The sequence below is a fragment of the Carcharodon carcharias genome, chromosome 19 (genome assembly GCF_017639515.1).
Source record: "Carcharodon carcharias isolate sCarCar2 chromosome 19, sCarCar2.pri, whole genome shotgun sequence".
In the NCBI taxonomy this organism is placed as follows: domain Eukaryota; kingdom Metazoa; phylum Chordata; class Chondrichthyes; order Lamniformes; family Lamnidae; genus Carcharodon; species Carcharodon carcharias.
The window spans coordinates 74,287,294-74,313,082 of record NC_054485.1 but is presented as its reverse complement, the minus strand read 5'-3'; the positions used below and the strand labels follow the sequence as shown (position 1 = coordinate 74,313,082).

The following is a 25,789-nucleotide window of genomic DNA, read 5'->3' as shown; positions in this document are numbered from 1 at the left end:
TGAATTCCAGATTTCAACCACCCTTTGGGTGAAAAGATTTTTCCTCAAATTCCCTCCTGCCCCTTACTTTAAATCTATGCCCCCTTGTTGACATTTCCACTAAGAGGAAATGTTTCTTCCTATCTATGCCACTCATAATTGTGTATACCTCTAACAGGTCCCCCCTCAGCCTTCTCTGATCTAAGAAAAACAACCCTAGCCTATCCAGTCTCTCTTCATAGCTGAAATGCTCCAGCCCAGGCAACATCCTCATGAATCTCCTCTGCACCCTCTTCAATGCAATCACATCCTTCCTACAGTGTGACGACCAGAATTGCACACAGTACTGCAGCTGTGGCCTAACTAGCATTTTATACAGCTCCAACATAACTTCCCTGCTCTTATATTCTATGCCTTGGCTAATAAAGGCAAGTATCCCAAATGCCTTCTTAACCACCTTATCTATCTATGCTGCTGCCTTCAGGGATCTATGGACATGTGCACCAAGGACCCTCTGTATTTCCTAGGGTCCTATCATTCATTCGTGTTAGTCCTCCCAAAATGCATCACCTCTCAGTTCAGGATTACGTTTCATTTGCCACTGCTCTGCCCATCTTACCAACCCATCTGTATCATCCTGTAATCTAGGGCTTTCCTCCTCACGATTTACAATGCCACCAATGATCTGAGAACTTACTGATCGTACCTCCTATGTTCACGCCTAAATCATTAATGGACACTAAAAGCAGCAAGGGGACCAGCACTGATCCCTGCAGTACACCACTCGTCACAGGCGAGTGATATCATCTGGGGTGAATCGAATTGGGTGAAGACTGGCATCTGTGATGCTGGGGACCTCCAGAGGAGGCTGAGATGGATCATCCACTCAAAACTTCTGGCTGAAGACCATACCAAATGCCTTATCTTTGCACTGATGTGTTGCGCTCCTCCATCATTGAGAATGGAGATATTTATGGAGACTCCTCCTCCAGTGAGTTGTTTAATTGCCCACCACCATTCACGACTGGATGTGGCAGGACCGCAGAGCTTAAATCTGATCTGTTGGTTGTTGGATCACTTAGCTCTGTCTATCACTTGCTGCTTATGCTGTTTGGCATGCAAATAGTCCTGTGTTGTAGCTTCACCAGATTGACATCACATTCATTTTTAGGTATGCCTGGTGCTGCTTCTGGCATGGCCTCCTGCACGCTCCATTGAACCAGGGTTGATCCCCTGGCTTGATGGTAATGATAGAGTGTGGGATATGCCAGACCATGAGGTTACAGATTGTGTTTGAGTACAATTTTGCTGCTGCTGATGCCACACAGCACTTCCTGGATGCCCAGGGGTGGGGGGGTGTGGAATACAAACAATCCTGCTGCTGCTGAAGACTCACTGCACTCCTTGGATACCCAGTTTTGTGATCAGCCCTTGGTCTACTTCCCTAGTGATGATTAACATGGTGAAGTACTCATTCATCAGTTGGGAGGGCTCTTGTAGTTTTCCTTGAACATGTTTGACTGAAGCCATGAGACTCCATGGAGTTAATATTGAAACTTCCCCACCTGCCAGTGGAATGGGACATATCCAGGGATGGTGGCGGAGGAGCCTGGGATGTTTCCAGGTTGATATGATTCAGTGAGTATCACTGCTACTTCACCAGTCTATGGGGCAGCTCTCCTCACTTGGGTATTGTCCTCAGACCTTGGTAAGAGAAACTTTTACAGATTTCACTGGGCTGAGATCATCTTAATCTTATTGATACAATGCCATGGTTGTTCCTATCTATCTGATTTTCCTCTTATTATTGGACTTTGTAGCGATTGTTTATCATTGTTTGCGAGTCCACTTCAGAGGGCAGTTCAGAGTCAATCCTGTTGAGTGGGACTGGAGTCACATGTAGACCAGACCAGGCAGCTGTAGCAGGTTCCCTTCCCTGATAGACAATATTGGGGTTTTTAGGGCAACCTGAACGTTTTCATGTTCTCATTTTGATTGCAAAATTTATTAAATTCAGTTACACAACATGGAGTGGTTGAGGTGAATAGCATAGATGCCTTTAAGGGGAAACTAGATAAGCACATGAGGGAGAAATGAACAGAAGGATATGCTGAGAGGGTGAGATGAAGAGGGGTGAGAGGAGTCTCATGCAAAGCATAAACACCAGCATCAAGCAATTGGGCTGAATGGCCTGTTTCTGCACTGCAATTCTATGTATGTAACTTTCCATGGTTGGATCTGATTTCACAATCTCTGGATTGATAATCCAGCACCGGCTGCCATACCTGGAGACACATTTATTGAAATGTCTTTTAATGCCTTCTTTAAAGATTTTATCTGAAGGCCTCGGCCTTTCCAAAGGGCCTGGACTTGGATTTGATAGTTTTGCCCTGTTCTGTGACTGATAGCTGAATTTGGGATGTGCAGTCTGAGCGAGTGCAGTGTATCTAATTTCCCAGGATAAATCAGAACCCTTCAATCAGCTACATTGAAGCAATATTTTCCTTAGCTTCTTACGCTTCCTGCCCAGTGTGTTTTCTTCAAACAAGGGAAAAAAATTCAAAATGTCCATTCAATTAACATTTCTCCTGACTGCTCTTTGTATTAAAAACGCACTCTAAGGGTAAAACTGATCTGCACCAACACAACACGAGCTCACCTTGAATTGATAGCAAATTTTATAGTCTGCCTGACTGTCTCTTCCATTGACTTCAGGTGCCTGGGAAGATGGGGGCTGGGTGGAGGAAAGAAAGTAGCCACATTGTCTGCTCCTGGTCACTATCCAGTGTCCCTGCTGGAAACAGAGGGTGTGACAGTCAAACCAGGAAAAAGAAAGGACTTGCATCTGGTCCCCCACACAGGGGAACAGCAGACTGGCACTCACTGTGGAACAGTCTCTAACTGAGGAGTCAGCCCCTTCAGCAAAGGAGGAGACGCAGTTGGAGTAAATCATGTTTCCTTTTCCTGTTTTACAGAAGGATTGCATCGTACTACACCAGAGAATACAGAGTGGATAGACACCACAGATAGATCCTGACTATCATCAAAGGAACAACTGCAGAACCTTAGGAAGACATCCAGTCCCTTCGCAGCATTGCTCAACACAGAGAAGGTTCGGCAGTGAAACCATCATCTGGAAATCGGTCAGGTCAGGGGAGCATCAGATCTGAAACTGGTCAGTCGTGTGGAACCTTCCATCAGGACCAACATTTCCGAAGGTTCGGCTGTGGGCAATCGGTCAGGGAAGAAGTGTGAGTGGGCTCCAAGTGTGGTGACAGCTTCAATCATTCATTGAGCCTCATGAACCACTGACTCATTCCTATAGGTGAGAGGCTGTTCAAGTGTGAGGAGGGCTCCACAGGGTCATAAGATCTCCTAACATGCAAGATGCATTTTTTTTTTATTCATTCACAGGATAGGGGCTTCGCTTGCCGGGCCAGCATTTATTGCCCATCCCTAGTTGCCCTTCAGAAGCTGGTGGAGTTGCCTTCTTGAACCGCTGCAGTCCATGTAGTGTAGGTAAACCCATAGTGCTGTTAGGAATTGGGAGTTCCAGGATTTAGACATAGTGACAGTGAAGAAATGGCAATATATTTTCAAGTCAGGATGGTGAGTGACTTGGAGGGGAACTTCCAGGTAGTGGTGTTCCCATCTATCTGCTTCCCTTGTCCTTCTAGGCGGTAGTGGTCGTGGGTTTGGAAGGTGCTGTCTAAGGAGCCTTGGTGAATTCCTGCAATGCATCTTGTAGATGGTGCTCACTGCTGCTACTGTGCGTCCGTGGTGAAGGGACTGAATGTTTGTGGATGTGGTGCCAATCAAGTGGACTGCTTTGTCCTGGACTGTTATGAGCTTCTTCAGTGTTGTAGGAGCTGCACTCATCCAGGCAAGTGGGGAGTATTCCATCACATTCCTGACTTGTGCCATGCAGATGGTGAACAGGCTTTGGGGAGTCAGGAGGTGAGTTACTCGTCGCACAATTCCTAGCCTCTGACCTGCTCTTGTAGCCACAGTATTTATATGGCTAGTCCAGTTCAGTTTCTGGTCAATGGTAAACCCCAGGATGTTGATCGTGGAAGATTCAATGGTGGTAATGCCATTGAACATCAAGGGGTGATGGTTAGATTCTCTCTTGTTGGAGATGGTCATTGCCTGCCACTTGTGTGGCGCGAATGTTACTTACCTCCAGCTCAAGGCTGGATATTGTCCAGGTCTTGCGGCATTTGTACATGGACTGCTTCAGTATCAGATGAGTCGCTAATGGTGCTGCACATTGTGCAATCATCTGCGAACATCCCCATTTCTGACCTTATGATGGAAGGAAGGTCAGCGAGGAAGTAGTTGATGATGGTTGGGCCTAGGACACTACCCTGAGGAACTCCTGCAGTGATGTCCTGGAGCTGGGATGACTGACCTCCAACAACCACAACCATCTTCCTTTTTGCTAGGTATGACTCCAAACAGTGGAGTGTTTTCCCCGATTCCCATTGACTCCAGTTTTTCTAGGGCTCCTTGATGCCACTCAGTCAAATGCTGCCTTGATGTCAAGGGCAGTCACTCTCACCTCACCTCTGGGGTTCAGCTCTTTTGTCCATGCTTGAACCAAGGCTGTAACAAGGTCAGGATCTGAGTGGCCATGGCGGAACCCAAGGACATAACTTGGGCAATTTTCCACATAGCCGGGTAGATGTCAGTGTTATAGCTGTACTGGAACAGCTTGGCTAGGGACGCAGAAAGTTCTGGAGCACAAATCTTTAGTACTATTGCCGGAATGTTATCAGGGCCCGTAGCCTTTGAAGTATCCAGTGCCTTCAGCTGTTTCTTGATGTCACATGGAGTGAATCAAATTGGCCAAAAACTGGCATCTATGATGCTGGGGACCTCTGGAGGAGGCCAAGATGGATCATCAACTTGGCGTTTCTAGCTGAAGATTGTTGCAAATGCTTCAGCCTTGTCTTTTGCACTACTGTGGTGGGCTCCTCCATCATTGAGGGTGGGGATATTCATTGAACCACCTCCTCCAGTGAGTTTTTTAATTGTCCACCACCATTCACAACTGGATGCGGCAGGTCTGCAGACCTTAGATCTGATCTGTTGGTTGTGGGATCGCTTAGCTCTATCACTTGCTTATGCTGTTTGTCATGCAAGTAGTCCTGTTTTTTAGCTTCACCAGGTTGACACCTCACTTTTCGGTATGGCTGGTGCTGTTCCTGGCATGCCCCCCTGCACTCTTGATACCTGGCTCAGGGTCATGATAGAGTGTAGGATATGCCGGGCGATGAGATAACAGATTGTGTTTGAGTACAATTCTGCTGCTGCGGATGGCCCACAGCGCCTCATGGATGCCCAGTCTTGAGTTGCTAGATCTGTTCAAAATCTATCCCATATAGCATGGTGGCAGTGCCACACAACATGATGGAGGGTATCCTCAGTGTGAATGTGGGACTTTGTCTCCACAATGACTGTGCGGTGGTCACTCCTACCGGTACTGTCATGGACAGACACATTCGCGGCAGGCAGGTTGGTGAGGATGAGGCCAGGTATGTTTTTCCCTCTTGTTAGTTCCCCTACCACCTGCCGCAGACCCAGTCTAGCAGTTATGTCATTTAGGACTCTGCCAGCTAGGTCAGTCGTGGTGCTACCAAACCACTCTTGGTGGTGGACATTGAAGTCCCCCCACCCAGAGTACATTCTGTGCCCTTGCCACCCTCAGTGCTTCCTCCAAGTGATGTTCAACGTGGAGGTGCACTGATTCATCAGCTGAGGGAGGGCGATACGTAGTAATCAGCAGGAGGTTTCCTTGCCCATATTTGACTGTTACATTTGCATGTTACAATCACTAAGTCAACATGGAAAAGAAACGATTCAAGTGTGAGGTTTGTAATAAAAGTTCTGTGACATCTATGAGGCTCCTTCTACACCAGAGGATTCACAACAGGGGAGAAACCCTTCAGCTGTGAGAAGGCTTTCAGCCAATCCTCCTATCTTCTATTGCACAGAAGATGTGGAGTCACACAAGCGAGAAACTCTTCATGTGCGAGGTATGTAACAACTCATTCCTGAATTAATTGATCTCCAGCAGACACCAATGCAGTCACACAGAGGAGAAACCATTCATGTGTGAGGTGTGTGACAAATCATTCTCATCATCATCAGATTTGCACAAACACCAATGCATTCACACAGGAAAGAAACCATTCAGGTGCGAGGTGTGAGAGAAATCATTCTCTGACTCATCAAACTTCTGTGTACACCAACGCATTCACAATGGAGAGACCATTCACATGTGAGGTATATGACAAACCATTCTTGTCATCATCAGGTGTCCGCAAACACCAACCCATTCACACAGGGGAAATATTGTTCACGTGTGAGGTCTGTGACAAATCGTTCTCAATGTCATCAAGTCTCCTGCTCCATCAGAGGAGGAAACCTTCAAGTCTGAGGTTTGGAATGAAGCTTTTGTGACACGTTCAACACTCCTGGAACACCAAAGCATTCACATGGGAAGAAGTTCTTCTGGTGCGATGCTTGTGACAAGGCTTTTGCCCACCCCATTAGCGGATTAACACAGGTAAGAAACCATTCAGGCGGTGGTTTGTGACAAGGCTTTCACACATTCAGTGTAACTCCTGGTCCATCAATGCACTCACACAGGGGAGAAACCCTCTCTGTGTCAGTTCTGTAATAAAGCCTTACCACAATTGTTGCACCTCCCGGAATATGTGTGAACCCACACCGGAACTACTTAGCCACCTGCTTGCCCAATTTGTTGTCAGAGTGTGAGTCTCTCTGCAACCTGACTGCAAAGGATGTTCAGTGATATTGGGGCACAGAAGAAGCAGCAGCTTTCACTCACATTAAACAACTAGTGACGACAGTGCTGAGGTACGATGATGTCAATGATGAAGTCATCCTGCAGTGAGATTCCAGTGAAACAGGACTTGGAGCAACTCTCATGCAGCAAGGACAACCAGTTGTGTTTGTATCCAGAACATTAACACAAACTGAACGGCGCTATGCACAAGATTGAGAAAGAGAGCCTGGCTATTGTCTTTGGTTCTGAGCATTTCCACTAATACCTGTTTGGGAGAGAGAAAGTAATGGTGCAGTCTGACCACAAGCCACTCCAAAGCATCTTTTTCAAACCACTTCAGTCTACCCAAAGTGTTCGGAAAGGATGTTACTTCGTTTGTAGAGATATCACTTGGAAGTGAAGTACAAGCAAGGGAAGATGTACATCACCAACATCCTGTCGAGAGCTGCAATCTCTTTGAAGGAAGCGGATGATGCTAGTACAGAGTATGAAATCTTCCAGATTCAAAAAGAAGCAACAGCACAACATGTTCTGGAAGTCATCAACCCAGCAGAGACATTGAATCTGATGGACATGCATCTTGCTCAGATCAAACAAACTACACAAGATGCAACTCTTCAAATGTTACAGGATGAAAGGATGGCCTGAAGCCATCAAGGTCACACCTGTTGCTGTATACATTAATGATCTCGATGAAGGAAATGAGGGCATTCTGGCTAAGTTTGCAGCTGATACAAAGATAGGTGGAGGGACAGGTAGTATTGAGGAGGCCGGGAGGCTGCAGAAGGATTTGGACAGGTTAGGAGAATGGGCGAAGAAGTGGCAGATGAAATACAACGTGGGGAAGTGTGAGCTCATGCACTTTGGTAAGAAGAATAGAGGCTTGGACTATTTTCTAAATGGGGAGAGAATTCAGAAATCTGGAGTGCAAAGGGACTTGGGAGTCCTAGTCCAGGATTCTCTTAAGGTTAAATTGCAGGTTGAGTTGGTAGTTAGGAAGGCAAAAGCAATGTTAGCATTTATTTCGACAGGACTAGAATATAAAAGCAGGGATGTGCTGCTGAGGCTTTATAAGGCTCTGGTCAGACCACATTTAGAATATTGTGAGCAATTTTGGGCCCCATATCTCAGGAAGGATGTGCTGGCCCTCGAGAGGGTCCAGAGGAGGTACATGAGAATGATCCCAGGAATGAAACGCTTAACATATGAGGAACATTTGAGGACTCTGGGTCTATACTTGATGGATTTTAGAAGAATGAGTGGGGGGATCTGATTGAAACTTACAGAATACTGAAAGGCCTGGATAGAGTGGACATGGGGAAGATGTTTCCATTAGTAGGAGAGACTAGGACCCGAGGACAACCTCAGAGTAAAGGGAAGACCTTTTAGAACAGAGATGAGGAGAAACTTCTTTAGCCAGAGAGTGGTGAATCTATGGAATTCATTGCCACAGAAGGCTGTGGAGGCCAGGTCATTGAGTGTATTTAAGACCGAGATAGATAAGTTCTTGATTGGTAAGGGGATCAAACGTTACGGGGAGAAGGCGGGAGAATGGGGTTGAGATAGTAATCAGCCATGATTAAATGGCAGAGCAGACTCGATGGGCCGAATGGCCTAATTTCTGCTCCTATGTCTTGTGGTCTTGTGAGAGTATTGGGCAGACAGAGATGAAGTGATCACCCAAGATGGCATCTTGTACAAAGGGACTATGGTAATTATCCCTAAAGCAATGAGAAAAGAAATACTGAAGCACATCCACACAAACCATCAAGGAATCAAGTCTAGTCTGAGCAAGAAATGTGCTTCACTGGCTAAACATGAGCAATGAGATTAAGGACCACATCAGCCAGTGCAGTGTTTGTAATGAACATCAAGCTAAGCAAGATAAAGAGCTGCTCATGACTCATGATATCGCAGACCATGGATGAAGCTTGGAGTAGACCTCTTCACTCTCACTGGATTATCTCATTACAGTCGGCTACTATTCAGACTACTGGGAGTTGGACCAGCTGATGTCAATGACCAGCAGTGAGATTGTAGAATGCCTGAAAGCACATTTCAGTCATCATGGCATTCCTGACATTGTGATGAGTGACAATGACCCTCAATTCATGAGTGAAGAATTCAGACACTTGATGAATGATTGAGAAATTCAGCACTACATCATCTCCACATTAACTCCAGTCAAATGGAAAGGCTGAGGGAGTGGTGAAAATTGCCAAAGGGATCATCAAAAAATCTACTAGGCCCTGCATAGATGTGTACTAGGAAATCTTAGAGTGGAGAAATGCACTAAAAAACTACTGAGGTCAGAAGTAGTAACAGGGAGTGAGTGACAAGATCAAAGTGAAACAACAGAAAAACAAATTTCACTTTGATAGAGCTGCCACATCGTTGCCAGAGCTGAGAGTTGGAGAGCCAGTCAGAGTGAAAACATTCAACGCACTCAACAGAAGTCAGCTCACTTGGTAACTTGGGTCCTGTGTAGAGAAGTTGTCACCTCGATCGTACACGGTGAAAGTGAATGATCAGATCTATCGTCACAACTGCAGACATCTACATGCAATCGGAGAAGCTGCTCCTTCACAGCAGACAGCTGATGAGGCAGATCTGATTTCACCGAGCAAGGAACTGAACAACCATCAGTCCCAGAGATCAACTGTTCCCCAATAAATGCAGCGGATCAGCGACAACAATTACCACAGCAACAACACTCACCATGGCAACAACATCTCCCAGAGAGACAACATCTCAGGAACCAGCATACACCAGATGAACAGCCAGCAACAACTCACACACGTACCACAAGAAAACCTGAACAATTTAAAGATTGTGTGTGCAATGTGTGTTTAGGGAGAGACGAAATTGGAACAGACAAGAAAGAACAAACAGTTTTTTGTTACTGCAGACTGAAGAAGTCATATGGGCTCGAAACGTTAACTGTTGCTGTCTCCACCAATGCCGCCAGATCTGCTGAGTTTTGCCAGCATTTTCTGTTTTTACTGAAAGTTTTTGTTCTTGTGTGATCATTTTCTTCATGAACTATGTACGTGGAGTCATTTGCAAATGATTGTGCATGCAACTTTTTTTTAATGAAGTAGCACATCTAGTGGTGGGAGGGTGCACTGCAGCATCACTCGCTTTATAACAGGGAGAGTCCTTCCGACACAGCACATCTAGTGCCGGAAGGTCACACTGCACTCTCAGAGGTACCATCTTTCAAATGAGTTAAACCAAGGCCCCCATCTGTTTTCTCACGTGAATTAAAAAGATCCCATGACACTACGTCATCGAAAAGCAGGGGAGTTATCTGTAATGAAGAAAAAGAAAAGTCACGATTACATAATGAAACCAATGTACAAAAACACAAACATGCATCCCAGCAATACCAAATCAATCCTTTCAATTAGAACCAAATAACATCCATTGGACAAAAACAATTTCATCACCAGCATTTGGGTGAAAAACTAAAAGGAAACCAAACCCTAGAAAAGGAGCCCCTTAATCTAAAGAAAACAATTATTAACATTGCCAAAACTTTTTCTTGCACAACTGTGGGGTTAAAATCCTAAACAGAGGCTTAACTTGTGTTGCAGCAATAAAACAGCATAATATACAAATTCAAACAGACTTAGGCAAATTCTATAGAAGAATTAAACTTATAGACCTTTTATGGTGACTCCATTTCTGATAGGCTGCCCTGCACACCCAAATCAGATTGGATTCCACCAAAATATAAAACAAACCCATAAATATTTGCTTTCATCAAAGCAACTCAGTTAGAAAGGAGGATCCCCCAGAGAAAGAATAAACAAAACCTCAGGTGAAGAGAAAAACAAGCAATTAGGGAACGAAAGGCCAATACAGATATTATTATAAAACCAGCTGAAGAAGTGTTATATATTGTTGTATCGTCTGTAAATATTGTCTGTAAAAGAGCTAGGAATGAATTAGCGCAGAACTCATTGTTACATGTAAGTGTTCCAGGGTGTCACATTTCACAGCTGCGCTAGAGACTGATGTAATGTGTAACAGAACCAGTTCAAACCAGTCTTTCTTTTGTACAAGACAGCATGGCAAGTTAAAGATAAAGAATTCTGCTCTTTCCAAGCTTAAAGAGTAGTTATTATCAAGACCTGGGAACCAAAAGACAACAAGAACACTTAGCACAAAAGTAATATCATTGTTATCAGGGATCAGCAACAATATCTTTTTGAAGTTTACAGACAACTGAACTGTACAGATTACCACACCAAGTTAACTAAACCCACATATCAAGAGACACATAAGAAATTATGGACATTATGTCACAACGTAAGGATTCCAAATCCATCAATTAGAAACAGATGGAATACCTAAGGGGACAGCAACCACAACCAGGAAAATTTTACATACTTCCCAAAGTACATAAAACCCCGACACATGAACAATACCAAAAGGAATGCCTCGAGGTTGACCTATCGCTTCAGACTGTGGTAGCGAAATCATACAAGGTGGTGGAATAGATTGATTCATTTTTGAACCTCTTAGCTCAAAAACATCCTAGTTATATTAAAGATGCATATCATCATATAGAAATATTAATTCACTGACCGTAAGCCCCAATAACATACTCTTTACAATGGATATGGAGAGTTGTATACTAATATAGAGATGGATAGGGGTATTCACTAGCCAGAACACCTAATAACATGGTCTTCACAACAGGTCCCCAGAACATTATCCTGGGTCTCTGGATTACCAGTCCAGGGACAATACCACTATCTCACTGCCTCCCCTTGTCTTGTCGAGAAGGATAATGGATATCCAGGGGTTAATAACTGGGGAATTACAGAGTCTAATCACCCCAGCCATGAAACAAAACGGTCCGGTCAGGCATCAGCTAAACAAATACCTTCTGAAATCATTATGGGGAGTGACAGGTCATGTGACTAAAGTAACATTTTTTTAAAAATCTCTTTAATACAGCACACAAGCTGCTAAAACAGGAGTAGTCTGGAAAAGCTGACAATGAAGCACTAACAAACTCCCTCCTCTTCTCTCCGACGTTTATTTTTTCTACCACCTATATTTTACAGTTTAAAAAATCCAGCACAGAGATAGTGAATTTCTATCAAAAGGAACTTCAGCTGCAAAAATCATTCACTTTGGGAAAAACGGATTACATTTTAAAAAGAGAAACTGTCTCTGGCAATTGCAGTTATATATGGGCTTCTACTCCTAGAACTTCAAGATCACTAAAAAAAAATTCTGCTGCAGCCACAGATACTAGCAAAAGACTCATGAACAGTAAACTCTCTTTTTACCTTTCAGCATTGATCTTTAATTTGGCTAAGCACATAACTATCTACAGTATGACTTGTAAATTTTGCATACTTGTGTGGATATGTGTGAGAATGTGGATTGCGAAGATCAAGACACAGTTTACCTTTTTAAATATTTTTATATCTTTACCTGGGTGAATTTTTAACTCAATAAAAAAATGTACCTCTTATTGTGTTAAACTCAAGAAAGCCTCCCAGGCTAGTTTCTTTGTAACCAGCACATGAATGGTTAAGCACATGCCATGAGTAAATACCTTCATCCTTCTAAATTCATAAAAAAAACCCTGTTACGGTGAGACTTAGGATGATATGATAAGGGAGTCAATTTTTACCCCTTCTCATGTGGCCATAACAGAAATTCAGGTGCCAGTGTCTGGAATTTGAATCCACAGATGACCAGAGCAATTTGAATCCACAGACAAGGAAAATAATTGGAAATGGGAACTAATTCACTGATCTGTTTAGCAGATACCTTCATAGCAGATTTAAATGGGGACCAGGGAATTTCCCAAACAGATCAAGGAGGCGTTACAGTGATGCCCCACTCAGTTGAAGAGCCGCAGGGGTGTACAGCAGCAGTTGAAGATCTACTTGGTGGAGTAGTGTTCCAGGGTTCGTGGAAAAGGTTAGAGGAATACCCATTCCCAGAACCTCTTTTGAGAACCTACCCCAAAGCACCCCAAATACTTGTGTAGATCACAAGGAGAATAGCAGTGAAACCCATGCAGGATTAACCACTGGTGAGCAAAATTATATAGGGCAAGTTTAAACCTCAGCCAGGACAGTGGTGATGGAAAATTCACTGAAAGTGAAGTGCTGGGCACTAATCCAGAATCCTCCTGACAAAATTATCTGTCATGCCAAAGGAATAAAACAATTTCAGAACCCAAGTGCAAGCCTAATCTTTTCAAATGTAGACAGGTTTTGTTTGTAACCAACCACCCGGAAAGGAAAAGCATAGCAAGAGCATGTTATCCAAAGTCTAACACAGTTTAGGGCCATTGGGGTATCAAGACCACAGTAGAGCAGAATAGATGGAATTAGATGAAGGGTGTGAATGGGTGTGCATGTGTTGTTTCAGTTCTCTTAACATTTGGACTTCTGTAATGAAAGCTCATTGAAATTCGCATTTCATTCCTCTTGAGATGGAGATGTCACAGTGATGTGACTTGTGCATGAATGAAATAAATCTGTAATTTCACTGGCTGCCAAAGCATATAATGAACTGTTTAAAAAGGACTTTTTTGACCAAAGATGGCTGCCACAAATCACCTGATGTCTGGTCTTGCCAGTGACCAATTTCTGGAAAGTTCCAATGTGGAATATAATTCAGACATGCCACAACATGTCCTTCTCTGGAATTTCACACCTGAGAATGTCAAGAACTACTTTAAAATGATTTACTGAAATGTATGGACATAATATTTGCATTTCTATAATATCACTCCAGCAGAAACAGAACATCTGCTAGAACAATAGTCAGATGAAAGATATTTCCTATCTCATCAAGATGGATAATGACTCATTCAGGGGGTTAATGACTGAGACATTAGAGAATCTAATCATGCCTGGTCATGAAACAAAGATGGTTCAGACATCAGATAAACAAACCCCTTCTGAAATAATTCTGGGGAGAGAGAGGTCATGTGACTGAAGTAGCCATTTTGAAATCTCATTAACATAGCACTCTTGCTTCAAAAGACAGAAGTAGTGAATAATCTGAAGAACCTGCCAAAGAGGCAGTAATTCTCTCCTCCCCTCTCCCAGGTTAAGGCCCTATCTCTGCTAGTTTAAAAACCCAGCATGAAGATAGTGAATTTCCATTGGAAAAAACCTTAGCTGCAAGAATCATCAACTTTTTGGAAAAGACAGATTATGTCTTAAAAAGAAATTGTCTCCAGCAATTGTAGTTACACAGGCTTCAACTCAACTCCTGAAAGCTAAAGGAACCTGGAAAGACTTGTGCCACAGGCAAGGACTCATAAGGCATGAACTTTCAATGTTTTACTTTTCAGCAGTGAACTTTAATTTGGCTAAGAAAGTAACTACATTATAATGTCCCAAATCCAGAGTCAATCTCCACAAGTACAGAATCAATCCCCAATAAACCCATAGTCAATCCCCCACAAATCCAGAGTCAATCTCCCCACATTCTGGGTGAAGTTCCCTAAATCTAGGGTCAATTCCACCACCCTATTTTTGTGTTCTTGAGTGACAGAACATTTTGAGGGGGTGGAAAGTTTGACACTCAAACATCCTGTGACTCAGCAACAGGGGAAGGAAAAGGGTTGAGGCCCTGTGGTCAAAAATTTCAGGAGTTTGGGAGGAAATGAAAGATGAGGGAATAACTTCGGGATTACTCCCAGTGCTGGGCGACAGTAAGGAGAGGAATATGAGAACACGGCTGTTGCATGTTGAGTTGAAGAATTGTTGCAGGAAGGCGGGCTTCAGGTTTCTGGATGAGGAGGGAGCTGGTGTTACGGGGCTAAGGAGCTCACGGGTAGTTTGGCTGGCGTTATGGGGGAAGAGTTCAAATTAATTTTACAGCGTGATCGGCAAAATTATAGCTTGTTCCACTGTGGTCACTTAAAGAATCATTTCCCCGTTTATTCAGTTGACTTTCCAATAGTTGTTACATTGAAATCCAGTTTTAATGACACCAGAAGCTGGGAATGATAGACGAAATGTCGCCCAATGTTACGGTCAGCCTGACACTGCTCCCTCCCCACTCTCTGTATTATTATTTTACAGAAGCTGCACAGATTCCCATGAGGCACTTTACAATCAGATTCAATCACCCTGGGGTTTTTTTAGACCTCTTGCTGTTTCCTCCAGGTTCTATGACAATTCCTGTGTGTTCAATTCTCAACTGCAGGTACCACCTGGCTCAGCTTCACCCAGCATATCCACACCCAGCTCGGGTCCACCCAGCACATCCACACCTGGCTCAGCTTCACCCAGCACATCCACACCCAGTTCAGCTTCACCCAGCACATCTACACCCAGTTCAGCTTCACCCAGCACATCCACACCCAGTTCAGCTTCACCCAGCACAACCACACCCAGTTCAGCTTCACCCAACACATCGACACCTGGCTCAGCTTCACCCGGCACATCCACATCTGGCTCAACTTCACCTGGCACATCGACAACCAGCTCGGCTTCACCTGGCACAGACACCCGGCTCGGCTTCACCCGGCACATCGACAACCGGCTCGGCTTTATCCAGCACATCTATGTCTACGATGTCACATTCATCCCACATTTATAACGTTCCTTTCACACGACGTAAAACATCCCAAGGTGCTGCACAGGAGCGATGACCCTGAGCCACATAAGGAGATATTAGGATGTTAAACCAAGGGCCCCGTCTGCCCTCTCAGGAGGATGTAAAAGATCCCACAGACTCTATTTTGAAGGAGAGCAGGGGATCTCTCCCCAGTGTCCTGGCCAATATTTCACTCAGCCAATCTCACTGAAAACAGATCATCTCTGATCATTTTCACATTGCTGGTTGTGGAGGCTGACTGCGCATAGACATGAGGTCGTGAAAGGCGCTATATAAATGCAAATTCTGTCAGCTGCAGCCCAGTTACTGTGGTTAGCAACAACAGCATCAAGACTCCCCATTGTCATAATTAACAAGCTTCAGTCCTGAATCGGATTAACACCAGCGATAACTGCAGAATCGGAGCAGTGCAGTCACGTGTGAACTCGCTGGTGTCTCACCAAATTGGATGATCGATTAAATCCCCTCCCACACACAGAGCAGGTGAACGGTCTCTCTTCAGTGTGAACTTGCTGGTGTCTCAGCAGGTTGGATGATTGAGGGAATCCCTTCCCACACATGGAGCAGGTGAACGGCCTCTCCCCACTGTGAACTCGCTGGTGTCTCAGCAGGTCGGATGATCGAATGAATCCCTTCCCACACACGGAGCAGGTGAAGGGCCTCTCCCCGGTGTGAACTCGTTGGTGTCTCAGCAAGTTGGATGATTGGTTGAATCCCCTCCCACACAGGGAGCAGGTGAAGGGCCTCTCCCCGGTGTGAACTCGCTGATGTTCCCTGAGGATGGTGGATCGAGTGAATCCTTTCCCACACATAGAGCAGATGAACGGCCTCTCCCCAGTGTGAACTCGCTGGTGTGTCAGCAAGTGGGATGATTGTGTGAATCCCTTTCCACACACAGAGCAGGTGAATTGCCTTTCTCCGGTGTGAAGTTGCTGGTGGCTCAGCAGGTTGGATGATTGATTAAATCCCTTCCCACACACGGAGCAGGTGAATGGCCTCTCCCCACTGTGAACCCGCTGGTGGCGCAGCAGGTTGGAGGTTCGATTAAATCCCTTCCCACACACGGAGCAGGAGAACCGCTTTTCCCCACTGTGAAGTCGCTGGTGGCTCAGCAGGTTGGATGATCGATTAAAACTCTTCCCACACACGGAACAGGTGAATGGCCTCTCCCCAGTGTGAACTAGCTGATGTCTCAGCAGGTGGGATGACTCAGTAAATCCCTTTCCACACACAGAGCAGGTGAACGGTCTCTCCTCAGTGTGAAAGTGCTGATGTTTTTTCAGTTCCTCAGTGCTTTGGAAGTTCTCCCAGTCAGAGCATTGAAAAGCTCTCTCACTGCTATGCTGTCGTTTATGTCTCCACAGGTGGGACAACTGGTTAAACCTCTTGCCACAGTGAGAGCAGGTGAACAGCCTCTCCCCGGTGTGAACTCGCTGGTGTCTCAGCAGGTTAGATTTCTGTTTGAAGCCTCTCCCACATTTGGAGCACCTGAATCGCTTCGCTCCAGTGTGGGTTAGCTGGTGTCTCTGCAGGTGGGATGATTGAGTGAATCCCTTCCCACACAAGGAGCAGGTGAAGGGCCTTTCCCCACTGTGAACCTGCTGATGTCTCAGCAGATGGGATGATTGATTAAATCCATTCCCAGTGTGAACTCGCTCATGTCTCAACATCTCCCCAGATCGGTCAGTCAGTCGAATCTGTGTCCACACACAACACGAAACACGTGTACAGTCTGTCCGAGCTGCAAGTGTTGCTTGCCCCTTACAAATTGTTGATGATCTTCAGGTGCTGAACAATCAAGTGACTCGGTCAGACTGACACAATATCAGGTCTGAGCTTCCCGTCCGCAAACCCTCTCCCTGTAAAACAATTACAATAAACAAAGCAGGAGAAATTCAGGGTTGACAATTTTCCAGCTTTACATAATTTTTGTTTCTCCAGACCGGCTCTCCCTCCTCTGTGTTCAAATCAGTCTCTCTCACAGTGTCACTGTCCCCTTAAATATGCAGATCACCTCCAAGGCACGCATGCTCACTCGGGGGCGAGGTGGGGGGGCGGGTCACGCGCAATGATACTGGTCGCCCAGCATTCGGGTATTCAAGTCTGAGAAACCGCAAGCCCGAACGGCTGTCACGTAGGAGGGGCTAGAATTGGAGGTGTGCACCTGACATCCTTGCCTGGCCTGGCCTACATGTGACTCCAGACCAACAGCAATGTGGTTCACTCTTAAACGCCCTCCAAAATGGCCTAGCAAGCCACTCAGTCATAACAAACCGCTACAAAGTATCAAAAAACAAATGAAACTGGATAGATCACTCAGCATCAACCTAGACACTGGAAACGATAACAGCAAACTCAGCCCTGTCGACCCTGCAAAGTCGTCCTTACTAACATCTGGGGGCTAATGCCAAAATTGGGAGAGCTGTCTCTCAGATTGGTCAAGCAACAGCCTGACATAGTCATCCTCACGGAATCGTGCCTTATAGATAATGTCCCAGACACCACCACCATCATCCCTGGGTATGTCCTTTCCCACCGCCAGGACAGACCCAGCAGAGGTGGCAGCACAGTGGCATACAGTCAGGAGGGAGTTGCCTCAACATCGATTCCAGACCCCATGAAGTCTCTTGGCATCAGGTCAAACATGGGAAAGGAAACCTCTTGCTGATGAGCACGTACCACCCTCCCTCAGCTGTTGAACCAGTGCTCCTCCATGTTGAACACCACTTGGAGGAAGCACTGAGGGTGGCAAGGGCACAGAATGTACTCTGGGTGGGGAAATTCAATGTCTATCACCAAGAGTGGCTCGGTAGCACCCCTATTGACCGGGCTGAACGAGTCCTAAAAGACATAGCTGCTAAATTGGATGTGCAGCAGGTGGTGAGGGAACCAACAAGAAGGAAAAACGTATGTGAGCTCATCCTCACCAACCTGCCTGCTACAGATTCCTCTGTCCATGACAGTGTTGGTAGGAGTGACCACCGCACAGTCATTGTGGAGACGAAGTCCTACCTTCACATTGAGGATACCGTCCATCATGTTGTGCGGCACTACCTATGTGCTAAATGGGATAGATTTAAAACAGATCTAGCAACTCAAGACTGGGCATCCACGAGGCAATGTGGGCCATTGGCAGAAGCAGAATTGTACTCGAACACAATCTGCAACTTCATGGCCCAGCACATCCCCCACTCTATCTTACTATCAAGCCAGGGGATCAACCCTGGTTCAACGAAGAGTGTAGGAAGGCATGCCAGGAGCAGTACCAAGCATACCTAAAAGTGAGGCGTCAACCTGGTGAAGCTAAAATACAGGACTACTTGCATGCCAAACAGCATAAGCAGTAAGTGACAGACAGGGCTAAGCAATCCCACAGCCAACGGATCAGATCTAAGATTTGCAGTCCTGCCACATCCAGTCGTGAATGGTGGTGGACAACTGAACAACTCACAGGAGGAGGAGGCTCCACAAATATCTATATCCTCAATGATGGAGGAGCCCACCACAGCAGTGCAAAAGATAAGGCTGAAGCATTTGCTACAATCTTCAGCCAGAAGTGCCGAGCGAATGGTCCATCTCGGCCTCCTCCTGAGGTCCCCAGCATTACAGATCCCAATCTTCAGCCATTTCAACTCACTCTATGTGATGATGATTGCACAATGTTCAGCACCATTCGCGACTCCTCAGATACTGAGATAGCCCATGTTCAAATGCAGCAAGACCTGGACAACATCCAGGCTTGGGCTGACATGTGGCAAGTAACATTCACGCCACACAAGTAGCAGGCAACAAGTGGCATCGCTAACAATAGAGAATCTAACCATCACCCCTTGACATTCAATGGCATTACCATCACTGAATCCCCCACTATCAACATCCTGGGCGGTCACCATTGACCAGAAACTGAACTGGACTAGCCATATAAATACTGTGCTACAAGAGTAGGTCAGAGGCTAGAAATCCTGTGGCGAGTAACTCACCTCCTGACTCCCCAAAGCCTGTCCAGCATCTACAAGGCACAAGTCAGGAGTGTGATGGAATACTCCCCGCTTGCCTGGATGTGTGCAGCTCCTACAACACTTAAGAAGCTTGACACCATCCAGGACAAAGCAGCCCGCTTGACTGACACCACATCCACAACCATTTACTCCCTCCACTGATGCATAGTAGCAGCAGTGTGCACCATCTACAAGATGCACTGCAGGAATTTACCACGGTTCCTGAGACGGCACCTTCCAAACCCACAACCACTACCATCTAGAAGGACAAGGGCAGCAGATAGATGGGAAAACCACCACCTGGAAGTTCCCCTCCAAGTCACCCACCATCCTGACTTGGAAATATATTGCTGTTCCCCCATTGTTGCTGGATCAAAAATCCTGGAACTCCCTTCCTCACAGCAATGTGGGTGTACCTACCCCACATGGAATGTAGCGGTTCAAGGTGGCAGCTCACCACCACCTCCTCAAGGGCAACTACGGATGGGCAATAAATGCTGGCTCTGCCAAAACCATTCAAAACTCCAGGCAGTGGGAACCAGGTTTGCAGCCGGTTAATCTCCTCTATCCCATCCCCCACCTTCAACCTGCAACACCCCTTTACCCCCATTCCCCCTCCTTCACCCCCATCCTTCAACCCCCATCAATCCCCTCCAACCCCCCATCCCTTAACTCCCGATCCCCCGTCATCCACACCCTTCCTCAAGCCCCCATTCCCCCCGCTTTCACCCACTGCATCCCCACCTCTTTTACCCCCATCCTCCCCCTTCTGCACCCTCCAAATCACCCTCCTTCAACCCCCACTCCCCCTACTTCATCCCCAACCCCCCCATACTCCCTCTTCATCACTCCCCCCATCTTCCCTCCTTCAGCACCCCACATCCCCCCTCCTTCACCTCCACCCCCTTCCCCCACCCCACCCCATCCTCCCCTTCCTTCAACCCATCTCCCCTCCTTCACCCACCCCAATGCCCCTCCTTCACCCACCCCACCCTCCCCCTCCTTCACCCACCTCATCCCCACCTTTCACCCCATCCCACTCCTTAACCCACCTCATCCCCACCTCTTTCACCCCCATCCCCCCCTTCACCCACCCCATCCTCCCTCTCCTTCACCCTCCAACCCACCTCTCTGTCACCCCCCCATTCCCTTCATCCCCCACCCCCCCTTTCACCCCCATCCTCCCCCCACCATCCTCCCTCTCCTTCACCCACCCCATTCCCACCTCTTTCACCCCCCTCCCCCACTCCTTCCACCCCATCCCCCTTCACCCCATCCTCTCTCCTCCTCCTTCACCCCCATCCTCCCTCTCCTTCAACCCTCACAATCGCCCCTCTTTCCACCCTCCATCACCACGCCCCCCTACTTCATCCCCATCCTTCAACCCTTAACCCCCCTTTCACTCCCAATTCCCCCTGCTTCATCCCCCATTCCCCCCTTCACCCCCTCCATTCCCCCTCCTTCACATCCCCATCCCTCTTACATCATCCTATTGCCTCTCCTTCACCCACCCAACCCCACTTCTTTCATCCTCCCGATGCAGAGGTTCAAGTTTAATTCAAGAATTAGAGCCCCAGGTGAGACAATTGCACGTGATGTGGCAAATATGAAGCAGCTAACGGAACATTATGAGTTTGGTACATCTCTAAACAACAAACCTAGAGATTGTTTAGTGTATGGTGTGAATGAGGACGCTATTCAGAAAAGATTATTGTCTGAACTGAATTTGGATTTCAGGAAGGTGCTAGAGATAGCAATGGCCATGGAAAGCGCAGTAAGGGATTCAAAAGCAATACAAGTTGCACAAAATGGCTCCAACCTCCACATCAAGTGGGAAACCCCAGCTGAAAAGGGCCTGAAAATGCAAGACTCTGCCAATAAGCTAGCTAAAGAATAAGGAAAAATAACTTGGCAGCGAAATCAAAGAATAATTTCAATAAAGGTGGAAACGAGCAGTGCTTTAACAATTGGCAGTTTAAAAAAATGGAATGCTATTATTGTCACAGAAATGGACATATGAGACAGTGTAAGGAAAGATTCAAACAGGCTTGTAGGCAAAAGAAGCCCAATGAAATCTACAATGTAGAAGAGCACAAAGCAACAAATTCAGGCATTTACTGGTTGTTTAATCTGAAATTCACTTGTCACAGCAGAAGTAAATGGCAGACCTGTTAGAATAGAAGTAGGCACGGAAGCTTCCACTACAGTAACTGGGAACATACCTTCAGATGGTGAACATCAATTAAGTTTAGAAGAAATAGCTGCCAAACTAAAAACATACATGGGTGAAGATATAAGCAGAGTAACTGTCCATTATGAAGCCAATCAACAAAGCTACATGTTGATATTGAGAGGTAGAGGACCAAGCCTTCTAGGGCAAAACTGGCTAAGGGAAATCAACCTTAAGTGGCCATTGAGATTCCAAAAGGAAGCTGAAAGCGATCCTGCTTCAAAAAAAAAGGAGTGTGTAAGGACTCAACAACCTGAAGAACTCCAGATAAAAGCAAAATACTGCGGATGCTGGAAAGCGAGAACAGAAACAAAAATACCTGGAAAAACTCAGCAGGTCTGACAGCATCTGCAGAGAGGGATACAGTTGATGTTTCTTCATCAGAACTGCAGGCTGTCTTAAACCAAAACTTGCAAGAACAGCAGAAGAAACTCAGAGACCCTGCCTGCTGACAGAGTTCGAGACGAGGTGTGCAACCTTTGAAGGGAAAAAGAAAACCTGCTGAAGGACCTTCACACACTACAAGATTCTCTCAGGACAAAGTTTGCACCTCTGAAAAAGTATGAAGAGAAACAGAAAGAATTCAGCGCTTCTCTAAATAAACTGAAGAATGAGTTAGCAGAGAATACACAACAATGCTCAATTTTCCTGGAGGCAACAAACAAGTACAAAGAAAGAGACGGAGGAGCTGAAGAATCAGCTAAGTTAAGCCAAAGAGGTTTTGGAAGCAAAGGTCACAGAATTTTCTAAGAAGCAGACAGATGATGAAATTTTGGGAGACTCAACCACTGAGTTCAGACAAGTTCAGCTTGCACCTTAGAGAAGTCTGGCCAACAGTGAAGTCAAAAAGAAGGCCAAGATTAAAGTCTGCACTAGAAAGAAGAGGAACGTAGAAAGAAGATGCGGAAATACCAATAGGACTTTAATTCTGGCAGCACAGGAGTACATTTTCATACATAGGCCTAGTAATCAAATCGCAAACACTGATGCACTTAGTCATTTGCCCTACAAGAAAATTATGAGCACATCCCAGTTCCACAGGAACTTGTTTTGTAGCTAAATTTCTTAGATTCCTCGCCAGGATGGGCTCTACAGATCAGAGACTAGACAAGTCGGGACCCAGTCTTAATTCAAGTACGAGAACAAGTGCTACATGGTTGGTCACACCTGATGAAATGAAACCATACTTCAACAGAAGATATGAAATAACCAACCAGGAGGGCATCTTATTGTGGGGAGCATGAGTGGTAGAACTCCAAAGGGAAGGAAGCTACTTTTAATTGAACTACACAGCTCACATCCAGGAATTTTAAGAATGAAGACCACAGCATGCAGCTATCTACAGTGGCCTGGGATGGATGACGAAATAGAGAGCTTAGTGAAGACATTGTGTGCAATGTCAGCAACTGCAAAAGTTGCCATCGACAGCTCCGTTACACCCTTCAGAGTGGCCAGGTAGACCCTGGGCGCGGTTACACATTGCCTGTGTGAGACCTTTCCTGGGATCAATATTTCTACTCATTGTTGATGCCCATTCAAAACAGTTGGACATGTATGAGATAGTCACCAAATCGACTGCTACAATTGAGAAGCTACATCAAAGTTTTGCCATTCACAAACTACCAGAAGTAGTCATTTCTGATAACAGCATGGCACTTACGAGTGCTGTTTTTCAATGGTTTATCAGCCTCAACGGTATCACTCATGTAAAAACTTCACCTTACCACCCTTCCTCAGATGTACTGGCCGAAAGGGTGGTTCTTACGTTCAAGGCAGGCATGAAAAGACTTACTGGCAATTCCCTAGCAACTCAGCTAGTATGCTTTCAGTTTCATTATAGGACTACCTCTCACACAAGGTGTCACACCTCCAGAGTTATTGTTGAAACGCCTCATCAGGATGAGATTGAGCTTAATAGTGCAGAATTTAGAGGGGAAGGTGGAAAGGAGCCATGGCAACCAGAAAACTAGATACGATTGGCATAGTCGTGAAAGGAAATTTAACATGGGAGAGACGGCATACGTGAAGAACTTCGGAGAAGGACCAATGTGGTTACTGGGTGAAATAAGTGCTGTGACTGGACTTCTACCTTATCACGTTTGGAGATGGAAAGCCGGGTTATACGAAAACATGTGGACCATTTAAGGAAGAGAGAAACAAATCACCAAGAATTGGTTCCACCAGTGATCATGACTGGGTCTGTTGCCTGTTGAGAATACTCAACTCAGAACAGACATGTCTGATGTTCCTGTAAGAGTTGAAGATACAGAACTGCAGGTGCCCACCGAAGTACCTGATGTTCAGGTAACTCTGGAAAAGGGGGTTCCTGACAAAGCATCTGAAGTTGTGGAGCTGTGATGATCCACATGAACCAGGAAACCACCTCAAACACTGAACTTGTAAATTCCTTACCCAGTGTAAATATTCTGTTGTCTTGAAAAATTTGTACCTGTAAATATGCATATCCGAGTTAAAGGGGAAGGAATGTAGTAATTATGCTTTTATTTAGAGTTCAACATACCTTCAAGAATAATGCTTGTTGGGAAGATCACATGATCTGTAGTAACCAATAGGAGAGTAGTACAGGCTACCTTGGTAGTAGTGCAGAGATAGAGTTGGACTTGAAAACACACATGTAGTTGCAAATAAACTTAAAAGTTTCCACCTAAAAAGTGTCTGCAGATCAACTCTAGCAACAGTACCAACTCGGTCACCACTCACAATACCAGGCTTTTGGGAAAGGCCAAGGTCTTCAGATAAAATCTTTAAAGAAGGCAGTAAAAGACAAGCAAATTTCTATGTTGCTGGGTTAATGACTTGAGGAAGTACCTTTTAAGCATCACTGAATATGAGATGAAGAGGGGTGAGAGGAAGCTCCTATGAAGCATAAACACCAGCATGGACCAACTGGGCCGAATGGCCTGTGTCTGCGCTGTAATTCTATGTATTTAGCTTTCCATGGTTGGATTTGAACTCACAATCTCTGGATTGATTATACAATCAGGAAAAACTTACAGGATATTCAGTCCTGAACATTAGTGTGGATATTATGTGATGTAATTATTATAAATTCTGTTCCTTCACTTACCGTCTCCTCACTTGGTTTTCAATCCCTACAGGAAGTGAACCAGCTGTGGAAGAGGAAGAGGAGAGTATGGGCAGAGTGGGTGGGCTCTCTGATTGACGTCTCTTACAGCCAATCAGGACAGAGCTACATTGATCACCCGCCCACAATTACCATGTCAATCACTCGTCTCTGAGCAGGAAATGGGGCGGGACTTTACTGCCCTGCAACCGCCTTTGAGTTCCGTGAAAGCGCGATGGAAGATGGAAGGAACCGCTCACCCGGTGGGAACTACATTACCCAGGTTGCATGCGGCTATGCGCATGCGTAATGAGGGGTGGCAGAGTAGATTCGAGCGGGCAGCCCGCGGTGCCTGATGGTAGTTGTAGTTCTGACGCGCGCAGCTTCGTTTGGCGCCCAGCGCTCGGCAGTTCGAAGCTGACAAAGCGCGAACCCGAACCCGAGCCCGAGCGGCTATTACGTGATTGGAGGTGGTGCACCTGTATATCACTTCTTGGACGGCGTTTAAGCCCCCTCCTCATCTCTAACATCCATCAAATTGGTTAAATGAATAACATGGGACTACATTCTAGATTTTTCTTTTCCCACCTATTTCCATTATTTTTAAATGTATTTCCATCCATTGTTTTATCTCCATTTTAGCCTATTTCGATCCATTCCCCCCACCCCACCCCCACTAGGGCTATCTGTACCTTGCTTGTCCTTTCTACCCTTAATTAGCACATTCTTTAGATAATATCACCACCTTCAACACCTCTTTGTCCTTTGTGACATCTTTTGGTTATCTCCACCTATCACTGGCCCTCTATCCAGCTCTACTTCTTCCACCACCCCCCCCCCCCCCCCAAACCAGCTTATATTTCACCTTTTTTCTATTTTCCCTTAGTTCTGTTGAAGAGCCGTACGGACTCAAAACGTTAACTATGTTCCTCTCCGCAGATGCTGTCAGACCTGCTGAGTTTTTCCAGGTATTTTTTGTTTTTGCTTTTGTTTTCAATTTCCAGCATCCGCAGTTTTTTGCTTTTATTTTTGCTTTTACGTTCTACATTGGTTTTCTGTGACTGGTGAGA

General features: G+C 45.6%; 2 protein-coding genes across 13 annotated transcripts in view; both read right to left on the bottom strand.

Moving 5' to 3' along the window:
• Window positions 1–3,132, bottom strand: part of LOC121291784 (zinc finger protein 271-like) — a 50,848-nt gene extending 47,716 nt beyond the window's left edge. For all 11 annotated transcript variants that reach the window (XR_005946075.1, XR_005946076.1, XM_041213347.1 and 8 more), the window contains exon 1: window positions 2,639–3,132. Coding sequence is in view for 2 of the 11 variants with exons in the window: in XM_041213347.1 (XP_041069281.1) it covers window positions 2,639–2,965 (327 nt within the window). In the remaining 9 variants the exon portion in view is untranslated. The remainder of the gene's footprint in view (window positions 1–2,638) is intronic.
• A 6,491-nt stretch (window positions 3,133–9,623) lies between these two features.
• Window positions 9,624–24,778, bottom strand: LOC121291718 (zinc finger protein 229-like). 2 transcript variants are annotated; one of them, XM_041213214.1, is made up of 2 exons: window positions 15,847–17,258; window positions 9,624–10,103 (listed from the first exon to the last, which is right to left on the bottom strand). In XM_041213214.1, the coding sequence occupies exons 1-2, from the start codon at window positions 17,074–17,076 to the stop codon at window positions 9,984–9,986; spliced, it is 1,350 nt and encodes a 449-aa protein (XP_041069148.1). In that variant the 5' UTR covers window positions 17,077–17,258; the 3' UTR covers window positions 9,624–9,983. The 2 variants fall into 2 exon arrangements, 1 of the variants encoding a protein (XP_041069148.1); XR_005946055.1 differs by lacking the exon at window positions 15,847–17,258 and adding an exon at window positions 24,723–24,778 and having other exon boundaries at window positions 9,915–10,103.
• Between the last annotated feature and the right edge of the window lie 1,011 nt (window positions 24,779–25,789).

Bases quoted from the DNA above. Each gene is read 5' to 3' on its own strand.
- LOC121291718 (XM_041213214.1), bottom strand. From the start codon at position 17,076: ATGTTGAGACATGAGCGAGTTCACACTGGGAATGGATTTAATCAATCA. The intron at 10,104-15,846 runs GTGAGACACCAG...TCTTCATTACAG, and splicing joins TTAATCGATCATCCAATTTG to ATAACTCCCCTGCTTTTCGA.